This window comes from Marmota marmota, unplaced genomic scaffold, assembly GCF_001458135.2.
Source record: "Marmota marmota marmota unplaced genomic scaffold, marMar, whole genome shotgun sequence".
Lineage (NCBI taxonomy): Eukaryota > Metazoa > Chordata > Mammalia > Rodentia > Sciuridae > Marmota > Marmota marmota.
Window position 1 is genome coordinate 2,326,760 of NW_025999932.1, and position 11,252 is coordinate 2,338,011.

Here is an 11,252-nt window from a genome sequence, read left to right on the forward strand (position 1 = left end):
CAGGGCCGCTCCACAGCTCCTGCCCGCGCCAGGACGCCCTCTTTCCCTTTTGCGCTCTTGCGTGGTCACTGGGGGAAGGTCCGCGCGAGTTCGGGGTCCAGCGGTCCGAGGCTGGGCTGGCTCCCCAGCTGCGTCCTGCGCTCACCGGCGGACTGGACCAGGGGAGGGACGCAGGGCTCAGAAGGTGGCTTCTTGCGGGAAGATGAGGAAGCCCGACGGGAAAATCGTGCTTCTGGGGGACATGAACGTGGGCAAGACCTCGCTGCTGCAGAGGTACATGGAGCGGCGCTTCCCCGACACGGTCAGCACGGTGGGCGGCGCCTTCTACCTGAAGCAGTGGCGCTCCTTCAACATCTCCATCTGGGACACTGCAGGTGAGAGCCAGCGCCTCTCCGCCACGCGGGCTCCGTTGCGGGCTGGGGACGCGGGACTTCCAGCCTTTTGGAAGCGTCCCAGCCATGTGCAAGGCCCGACCTCAGGTGGCAGAAGCCCTCTTCTCTGTTCTCACTCGACCTCCTACGATGTTGGGGAAAATACCTGTTCGCCACTCTCAGGGAAAGCTCGCCGGCTCCAGGAGAACCTGGTGTCACTTAGGCCCAGCGGCGCTTAGCTTCCAGAGCTGCCTTCCTGGCCTGGCTGCTCACTGTAACCCGACACACTTGCTTGTATTTTCAGTTTTTAAGTACCCTCCGGAATACAAATTCACCTGATGCTCACAGTACCCTTGAGGGACAAGCGGCGCTGACATTATTAACCCCCCCCCAGCCCCCGCGCGCGCGCGCACACACACACACACACACACTTAACAGAAGAGGAAACTGAGGTGCAGAGCGCTGACCCTGCTGGGTTTGGTTAGGAGATAAGAAACAGAATTGGTCTCCTCTTCTGTAGTTCAGTTTATCCTCTGAGTTTGGAATGATTTTCTGTTGGAACATTTTAAAGATAGGTAGGGAATTATTTTTAGTGTGTGTAATAAGTGTGATTTGTTCAGAAATACAACTCAGATAGTTTGATTCAAGTTTTCAGTTCCACTTTATGAAATAACACTGGCAATTGTAGTGTTGTAATGGAATTTATTTCCTTCCCCTTGAAAAAGAACAAGATATGGTAAGTGAGAAAGTGAAGAAACTTGGAAATGGATGACACATTTCCAGCAAGTGTGAGGTTTTGGACTCTGAAACTTTAAAGTTCTGACTTCTTTTATGTCAGCACTTTAAAAAGTGATATACCCAAAGGTCTTGTCCAGAATTTCTAAATTGCTATCTTGGGTGCATGAATCTGCTGAATACACAAGATCATAGCAAATTCTCTGTTTAAAACTGAATTAATGAAGTTCTCTGGTGAACTTCCACCACTTCCTCCTCCCTCTTGCTGTCTTTGATGGTGTCTTGTTTTTATGGTGGTGAATGTATGGACTAATTTATTTGTAGTCATCTTGGGGAAACTGTTACCCAGGGGAACACATGCCATCCCCTGACTTTTCTCCAGCTCTGACCCCACTCAGGCTGAGGGCAAGGTTTCTCTAAGATCTTTTTCTCCAGCTGACTGCCTCGCGTTGAGCATTTGGTGACATTGAGTGTTTGGTGACAGTGCTAGCACCAATACACACTCTGGAAGTTAAGTTGAATCAGAGTTCCAGTACGTGTCTGCCAGTCTCCTACAGCACTTCACCCCTTTGTGTCTTTTATTGATTGGGGGACTTCCCTGCCATCCTAGGTGTGGCACTAGGGGCCCCCACTGAGAGCAGGCTCTGAGTTGTGGTGATAGATGGGGCTCAGGTGGTGGAGGGCATGAAGTAGCAGTTTCACTTTGGCCACTTTCTTCATCAGTGCCAAGGACATGGTGCATCCGGGATATTAGTCACCAGAGGATTTGTAATACTGCTGATGTGATGTCCTAGGTATCTTGCTGGGTCCTGGGGGTGGCGACTCACTTCCTGGCTGCCTTGGTGGCTGCCTCCTGTTCCTGGAACCCTAAGTGGGAGCTCAGATGGGCTCCACAGAACACAGGGTGGAGGGGGCTCTTCTCCACATTCCTGAACTCACACCCGGGGCGACCAAAGTCCAGAGTCAGCAGTGACCCAGGTCACCTCTGTTCCTGCCTCCTCAATGACTGACTGAGATTATGGAGCACTTGGAGGGAAAAGAGACATAGGAATAGATGTCTTTTCAGAATTTCAGAAAACCCAGAAGTCTAGCCTTTAATGGGCTTGCTGTTTTTTTTGTTTTTTTTTTCTGTCTTTTTTTCTAGTTCCTAAGTTTTCTTTCCACCCCACACATTGTTGTTTCAGTGTGATTTTCATGTCGGAGGCAGAAGAGGACAAACTGGGTGATGAACCAGCAGTTTAAGCTGCTTTTAGTGGGGTGTGGGTGCAGGTGTGTGGTGGCCTGTGACAGGAAGAACATGCACAGGGTCGGCTGTTTTACCCTTGGCACATGTTTTCAAACATACAAGATTTAGGACCTGGCTGCATGGCCTGCAGGGTGGGTAGAGGGTGGAGCAGGACATGAGAGAGGGGATTTGCTGGCCCGTTAAGTATTGTATCTTATTCAGTTGACACAGAATTCTTCAGAGGCAGGACCGACTGTGTGTATGGGGGTGCATAAAAGATGGGGAGTGGGAGCAGGAGGAAGGTGAGTGGCTCGGACCTTGTCTGAGTCCAGCCCTTCTCCTTCCATTTATGCCCTGGTCACTCCCAGCCCTTGTCTGAGTGGGTACACAGATTGGGGTCCTCTCTCTTGTGGTTTGATTAGTCTGGAACACAAAAGGAGGTTGCCCCAAGAGGGGACAGCCCGAGGGGAATATCCCCCAGCCTCTTCTTTGCCACTGGGTTGGTCAGAACGTCCACTGATGTTGCCCATCATCAGCAGATACAGACTGGGCTTCTGCGGCAGCTGTTAGGTCCACTCTCTTGCAGCCCTGACCTGCACAGGCCGATTGGTCCCTGCACTGTGGGAAAGGCAGGCATTGAGAGAGCACAGCAGGGCAGAGGAAGGTGAGCCGTGTGCCTTACAGACCCCTGGAAGGCTCACCCCGCCGCCTGGCTGTGTCCTTCCTCAGGCTGCTGCCCTGAGAGAGGGGCCGCACCAGACTCAGTGTCCTGTGGAGGAGGAGCATAGGGAAGCAGCTAAGAGCTCAAACTGGGTCCAGGTACCACCCCCACACCCTGGCCCTGCCGTGTTGGCTCTGCTGTTGGGAGTCGGGATCGGGGATTTCGGATTTCGCATATGGATCCAGGGATTAGGGACTGCCATCGGCAGGGTAAGGAGTCCAGGTCCTGATCCCTTCAAGAGCCCTCTGGGAGGGATGTTCTGGCCTTTTGGGCCTCCCAAAGCATTGGCCAGAGGCTGTCCAGTGCGCCCATACCTCCTCTGTGGGGGAGGCTCTCCCATTTGAACACTCCCTGCAGTATGGATGGCAGTGTCCTAAGTCACCAAGTGCCCTTTCTGTTTGGGCAAAAGTTCTTCCCTCACCTCTTTCTTCCACATTTTAACAAACAAAGGGGCTGAGCCACTCCCCAGGGCTCTGCCTGAACTCCCAGCTAAACACCTTCCCCTGCAGGTTTGCTTGCCACAGAGCCTCAGGGTGCGGTCAGCAGGGCCTTCTCACCCTGTCCCCTTTCTCCCAGTTTCCACTAACATGTCGCTCATCTGCAGCCTTAACCAGCAGGGCCTTTAAGTCCACATTTCCACCTGTGCCTACGCATGCCAGTTTAGGGACTCAGTGTGGGTTTTCTCTGCCACTCTCCTTGCCACTCTGATTCTTCACCCGCAGAGCTGTTATATCCATTTTTCTTTCTCTTCCTTCCTCTCTTTCTGTTTCTCTTTCTTCCCAGGAGAGCTCCGCCACTGAGCTATATCCTCAGCCCTTTTTAGGTTTAATTTTGAAATGGGTCTTACAAAGTTGTGGAGGCTGGCCTGAAACTTGTGATCCTCCTGCCTCAGCCTCCCTAGTAGGTGGGATTGCACGTGTGGGCACCACGCTTGACCTGTTACATCCACAGTGTCTACTGATTCTGTTAGAGGCACTCAGATGCTCCTGGCTGCAGTCTGCTGCCTGGTCCCCAGCCTCTGGAGCTTGTCACAGCAGCACGCCACTCCCAGTGCCAACATCTCTACTGGTTCAGTATTAGGTTTGCTACTGTAACAAAGCAGTTGCTTAAAACAGTGTGTCTCCTAGTCTGAAAGTCAGAAGCCCACGTAGATCTGTGGTCTCTCATGGTGGTAGGTCTGCGTTCCAGAGGGATCCATCTTTTCTCCTTTTCCAGCTTTTAGAGCCTGCCCCTATTCCCAGGCTTCCTGCAGAAGCCCAGTTTGTAACTGCTGATGATGGGCAGTAAGTATGGTGGAGCCTGCCCGTGTTTCCAGGCTTCCTCCCCCTCCAGCCTCAGAGCCAGCAGTGGCCACTCTGAGAGAGGGGACTCACTCTGGCCCTGATGCTCCTTCCTGCCTCTTTGCCGTGTAATGGCCCCTGTGATGAAGCAGACCCATCTTGCAGGACAGGGCCTAATCGCATCACAGCCTCTACCCCTTCCGCGTAACCCGACATTCCTGGGGCCCGGGGATTGGGACATTTTGGGGAGCCACTGTTCTGCCGACCACTTCTGCTGACTTTTCCTTATCTGTAAAAAGGGGTGACCGAGGCATCTACCCAGGTGTTGGTGGGGATCCGGGAGTTCATGTTGGCAAAGTTCTCAGAGCAGTGCTTGGGGTGAGGAAGGGCTGAATGCATCTTTGCTGAGTGAGTGACTGTCTCCCAGCCCTGAGCGGCTGGGACCTTAATAACCACCAGCAAGCGTGTCACAGAGGGCACGAGGCTCAGTGGGCTTCCAGTAACTTGCTCTATAAGAAATGCAGAGGTTAGAGCGGGGAAGTGCTGGTAGTTGAGTGACCAGCGTTTGCATGAAGGGCACTCAGCTGATGGGAGACCTGAGATGTCAGGAAGGCCTGTTGGGATTTAATCCCTCTCTGCTTGGAATCAAGTAGAGGCCGAGTGATGATGGGTGTGACCCACAAGAGGCGAAGACCGATTTCCCTTTTTCCTTTCCATATTCCTCTATGAGGACACAGCTTCTCTGTTGTCTCAGCTGGGAAGTGTGAATTTGCACGTGAGCCCAGGGACAATAGTGTTCTTGGTATGAGAAGCCCAGGTCAGATAGATGTGTGGAGACGTCAAATAGAGATGGACCAGCCTTCTTGTCCCTGTAGTCAGAGGACAGTGATGAGTGGCCATTGTACCAGAGGAGTTGGGGGACAGATGGCTCTGGAGTTCCTGTGACATAGGGAGGGACTGAGAAAACTGGGGCTGTTTGGTAACTTCGGAACCGCAGGACCGCTTTCAGAATGCTGGAAGGTTGTCCATGGAAAAGGAACCCAAGCCTTGTTCTGCTCCCTCCCCCTCCAGCCCCTAGTTTTGTTTTGTGGGAGGACAGAGGGGTGGATCTTCCCAAGCCCTGTGCCCCCACAGTGTGTGGGCATCGTGGCCAGGCCCCACGCCAGGCTCTCACACTCATGTCCTTTCTTCATCCCCACGTGGGTCCTCCTGGGGGAGATCGGCCAGACCATGCTGCAGACCAGCAGATTGTCTGAGGGGAGCCAGTGTTCCTGAAATTACACCTTGACAGACACGGTGACAGGCCAGAACCTGTCACCTCCATCTTCCTGCCGCTGTGAAGTCGGGATCTGGATGTTGACTGGGCTAGACCCAGAGGAGCAGCCCCTTCCCTCCTAGCCCACGCTTAAGGGTCTTGGGAAGGGCTGGGCGAAGGTTTGGGGTGTCTCCACCATGAGCCTGTGCTGGCTGTGGGAGCTGGGGAGCAGCTTTGGGGTGGACACTTCTTACTCTCTGCATGAGATCTGGAGCCATTGCTTGGATTGGTGCCTCCCAGTAGTTGATTCCCGGGGGTGAAATCTTGGTGACGGGAGGGGACTTTGGGAGCTGGTCCTGTGCAGTTAGTTAAGCAGCCTTGGTGTCCTGTGAGGGGCTCTGCTGTCTGGGGGAGGTCCGAGGAGGGGAGGGTGGTACCCAGGTGAAACGCCATGGGAAAGGCACTGGGTGGTCCTGGGGCCCGTGAGCCCCTTCCCCCCTTCCACTGCACCCAGACTGCAGCCCCGACCCCATGCAGCTGCCCTAGGTAGGGGATTGAATTGGGGGTCCTGTGTCAGGTGGGGTGTCAGCAGTGGAGTCAGGGGCGATGTTGTGGGTGAGCCTCGCGGTGGCTGTCCTCGGCAGGGACCCCAGAGCTGCTGACAGTGGGTACTTCACTCTCCTGCCTGCAAACATTTCAGAAGAGCCCTGGGGGATGGGTGCAGAGTGGATAGACAACCCCCAGAAAATGGGGTGAGGGGCCGAGTCACTCACTTGGCAAAGTTGCATCCAGCCCTTCCTCAGGGCGAGTGGCCGTACCCAGACGAGGCTTCTGAGGCGCCTCAGGTCGTGACAGGGTGGCACTCAGCCTGGCAGCTGCTGTGGCTGAAGGCAGACCACCTGGTGGGTCGCGTCCCCTCCCTGTCCCAGGGCATTGCCGGGGCTGCCTCCAGCCGTAAGCAGGGCTTTACTGGCACAGTGCCACATCCACGTGCTGTGGGACACGGTGGTGGCTGCACGTGTGCGTAGCAGAGACTGTGGAGTTGAGAAGGCCAACGTCTTTACAACCCACCCCTGCAGGAAGCTTGTTGACCCTGGGTTGGGTCATGTGAAGGAGAAAACTCTTCCCTAAAATGTTAGGAACAGAAACTTCCTGGAGTTTGTCTTTGGCGATGCTGGGAACGCCTGTTTCGCTTGAACTCCATACAGCACGTGTGCACGGTGTGCTTACTGAGCTGGTCTGCAGGGAGGGTCAGGGCCTGGGTTTAAGAGTAACAGCTCCTACTGAGAGGATTTGGAGAACATTCCAGATTAGGTTTGGGGGTCTAGACGTTCATCCTGCAGACCCTGTGCTGGGAGGTGGTCCCACATCCTCCTCTGCTGGGACTGGGGCACCTTTAGGGTGCAGGGCTTCCTGGGCACAGTCCTCTGCCTTGTTGACTAAGAGTGGTGGCCTGACGTGTGTGGGTGGAAAGCCAGGTGAAGAAACTCGAGTGTCTTGGTTCAGCAGGGGTGATGGCAGCCACACCTCACTCAGAGGTTTTGGAGCCTGGTAGAGGCCTATGAGCAGCTCCTGGGTGAGAGGCTCGGCCCACAGCCCCCTGTGTGTGGGGTGCCCTGGAACCCCAGGTGGGGAAGGTATTTACTGGTCACAAGTCAGTGGGTCCAGGAGGAACGGGGCTGATTAAGGTCAGCTGTGCTTGTAAACTGTCACCTGAACCACAGCAAAAGCCTCTAGGAGTGCTTTATCTTGAAGCCCTCTGGGGAATAGAAAATGATCACAAATTCAGCTTCCTCTGCCTCATTCAGGGACTTCGTGTGACTTCACCTCTGACACAAGCACATGGTAAATGACTGTTTGTTCTTAGAACAGTGGCTTCCTCTCCATGATGGCAGATTGTCAGGGTCAGGCAGGTCTGCCCTGGCTCTGCTCTGGTCCTCCTCGTGCGGGGGTGCCGAGAGGCTTTCTGGGGGGCTGCAGACCCTGCCACTCCTCGCTTGGAGCCCCTCCAGCCCCTCCTGCCGCAGCTTCCCCAGGTCTTCTGGGCAGGCTGTCGCCCAGCTCTGCCGGGCAGATGTGCCCTCCTTCCAGTGTCCTCTCCCCAGAGCCCATGGGAAGTTTCCCCATCTTTCAGTGTCACTCCTTCCTGCAGGGCTCCTCACCTGGCAGCCTTCATGAGCAAGGAGGGGGCAATGGCGAATGGTGGATGTTTCTGGAATAAAGCTGACTGACAAACTGCAAGTTCTTCTAACAAAGGCCACTCAAATCAGAAGCTGTGCATGTGAAGCCAGTCTATGATGCACTGCTTTTTGAAAGAGGGCGAGGGGTTGCGATTGGTCTTCTGCTGGTGGTTCTGAAATTTTTTCCAACTCCCCATTGTTGAATGGCCACTTTGTCTCCATAAATTCCCAAAAGACCCCTGTTTAGAGGGGAGCCCCTGGCAGGCGGAGTAAGCTGCAAGTTGATTGCCACGGGGTATCTCTGCAGCTGCCACGCTGGGGCTACACACTAGTGGGAGTCCTTCCGTTGGCCAGAGCACTGACTGGTGGGAAGAGAAGTTGTTTTATTTAACCAGTAACAAAAGACCTTTCTTTCTCAGACACTCCTATCTTTATTGGCAAAATAGCTCCTGGTGGGAGTTGGGGTCCGGGACTATCAGGTAGGAGCAGGAGCAGCCCCCGGGAACCTGCCCACGCCCAGACAGCTTCAACAACTCCCACCCCACGCCGCTTCGCCTCTGCCCCCCACTTAAACAGCAGCTGCATTTTTCTTTGTTATAATGAGACTCCTGGTATTTCTTGTAAAAGAAAGTTTCTATACCACATACTTTGGAATTTAAGCTGTGAAAATTCAGATGTGGACGCTTCACATGTTTAAAGACTGTTTTGAAGGACAATGTAGCTTCTTTAGACCTGAACTTTTACAGCTTGGAAGTCCTGCAGCAGCCCGGGACATCCTCAGACTCCTTTCTTGGTCACTGTTATGGCCTTTCTCCTCCAGGAATTAGTGAATGTGTATGTTTACATACATGAACACCTGAATCAAATCCATCACTACTGGGAAACATGGAGAAGTTGTTATAAACATTGGCTTTTTCCTTTATTTCTGAAAGTTAGGGTGCACTTATTATACATTTTTGCCAAATACTCAATGGTGATTAGAATTTTATTTAAAATCCTTAAGACATGAAAAATTTCCAAGTAGGCATTTACTTAAAAAGTCATGGCCGAAGTGGAATTAAGTAAGTAAACATGAAATATAGCCCTTGAGGGATGCTTTGCGTACTGCAAGTCCAGTCAGGGAATGCTCACAGGCTGGCATTATGGTGTTACCGCTTACTCTGCCTTACATGTAATTTAAAATTAAAAGATTGTTGGATCACACAGAATGTGTCATTCTGAGGTGGCCTGATTAATGTACCGTCTTTATTTTTGAATTTTGTGGATCAATTTCTCTATTTTGGAAGGTTCTCAATTTTATTTGAAGGCATAAATGGTTGCTCTTGTAGTGAACTTACTACACCTCATAGAAAGCTCTTTGTTGTTGGCTTCAGATCAGACTTGAAATATTTACCTGTATTTGAAATCAGTGTTTCGATATGAAGAATGAGTCGAGCTGCTTTTGTGGGTGGCTCCACTCTCAAGGCAGCCTGTGGGCTCCTGTGACCCGACGGGATCCACCTCCTGCCCTGCAGCCTCGAGATTCAGGTTCCACCGCAGACTTTGGCCACATCGTCACTGCGCTTCAGGGTACTTGCCCTGGGCTGGAGGCTGCTCCAACCCTTTGTGTACTGTCATTCAGTCCTGGCAAGTTCCCCAAGTTGCAGCAGAAGGTTGTCTTCTTGGAGTTCCCGGGAAGCCAGGGTGGCTAGCTGGGCTGTGAGCTGGGCAGAGGCCCCAGGGTTCGTGTTCTTAATCACCAGGCTCGCTGCGCCCTTCCCAGAAGTGACAGCATTCTAGAGTGAAACAGTGGGGAAGAGTTGCCCAACCTTTGTGTTCCTGTTCACAGTATCACAACTACAAATTACAGCACCGTCTTTTTAGTGCCCAGTGAACTGAAAAACTACTGCTGTACCCAGAAGTGGTGCATTAGAGGCAGCTGGGACCTCAGGGCTGCCTGTCTCATAACTACAAGGCTGGTGCATGGAAATGCCAGTTTGGTTCTTAACCTCACAGAGTGACATGCACTTCTCACGTCTGTGGTATGCTTTGTCATAGACGTGAAAGGGCCCATTACGTCATGGGAAAAAGGATGACATTTTATGGAGTACCTTCTCAAGAGCTAAGGAATACTGCAGAGGTTGCAGCACTTGAGTGAGCACAGAAATCAGAAAAGATACCTTGGGAACGATAGGAAAGACACTTTCCAGTTATCCATAAGGGGCTGGGGCTGTAGCGCAGTGGTAGAGTTCCTGGCTACCACGTGTGAGGCACTGGGTTCAGTCCTCAGCACCACATAAAAAAAAAAATAAATAAAGTAAAGGTATTGTGTCCATCTATAACTTAAACAAACAAAAAAAATCACCCATGTTACCTGTCCCATGCTTCAGGCTCCAGGTCCATCTGAATGCCAGACTGACCCTGCAGACTCTTGTGGCAGGCCACCCAGAATGGCTTTCCTCACCAACACCAGTTCATAAAGACAAGTAGGTACCCCCCTCTCCAAATGCACAAGGAGAAAAGAAAAACAAAAACCAACTGGAGACAAGTGAAAACGGAAATCCAGCGAACTGACATTGATAGGTTTCTAACTTCTAAGGAGAAAGTTTATAGGTATTAAATAACACATTAAAAATGAGAGCTTGCAGCATTAAAAGAATAAAAGCATGGCATTTGCAGGTAAATGGATGGCGTTAGAGAAGATAATGCTAAGTTAGCCAATCCCAAAAAACCAAATGCCAAATGTTTTCTCTGATAGAAGGAGGCTGACTCATAGTGGGTTAGGGAGGGGGAACATGGGAGGAAGAGATGAATTCTAGATAGGACAGAGGGGTGGGAGGGGAAGGGAAGGGGCAGGGGATTAGTCAGGGTGGTGGAATGTGTAGACATCGTTATCCAGAGTACATGCATGAAGACACAAATTGGGTGTCAACCTACTTTATATATAACCAGAGATATGAAGAATCGTGGTATATATGTGTAATAAGGATTGTAATGTTAAAAAAACAAGTACATGTATAAAGTCATGAATTGGCGTGAACATACTTTATACAAAGATATGAAAAATTGTGCTCTATATGTGTAATAAGAATTGTAATGCATTCTGCTGCCGTGTATTTAAAAAAGTAAGATTAATTTAAAAAAAAGAAGAAGAAAACAAAAACGAGAGCTTGACGTAGGCCAAGCTGCTTGCTGTCGAAAAGATCAAGTTCATGAAACCCAGGAAGGTGGTGTTGGTCCTGGCCGGACGCTTCTCTGGACGCAAAGCTGTCATTGTGAAGAACATTGATGATGGCACATGAGACTATCCCTGCAGCCATGCTCTGGTGGCTGGAATCGACCGCTATCCCCACAAAGTGACAGCTGCCCTGGGCAAGAAGAAAATTGCCAAAAGGTCAAAGGTGAAGTCTTTTGTGAAGGTTTATAACTGCAGTCACCTCCTTCCCACAGGTGCTCTGTGGGTATCCCCTGGACAAAACTGTCATCAACAGGATGTCTTTAGAGAG

General features: G+C 51.6%; 1 protein-coding gene across 1 annotated transcript in view; it reads left to right on the forward strand.

Moving 5' to 3' along the window:
• The first annotated feature begins 6 nt into the window (after nt 1-6).
• Nucleotides 7-11,252, forward strand: part of Rab20 (RAB20, member RAS oncogene family) — a 39,389-nt gene continuing 28,143 nt past the window's right edge. The window contains exon 1 of the mRNA XM_015484077.1: nt 7-374. Coding sequence (XP_015339563.1) covers nt 203-374 — 172 coding nt within the window. The 5' untranslated portion in view covers nt 7-202. The remainder of the gene's footprint in view (nt 375-11,252) is intronic.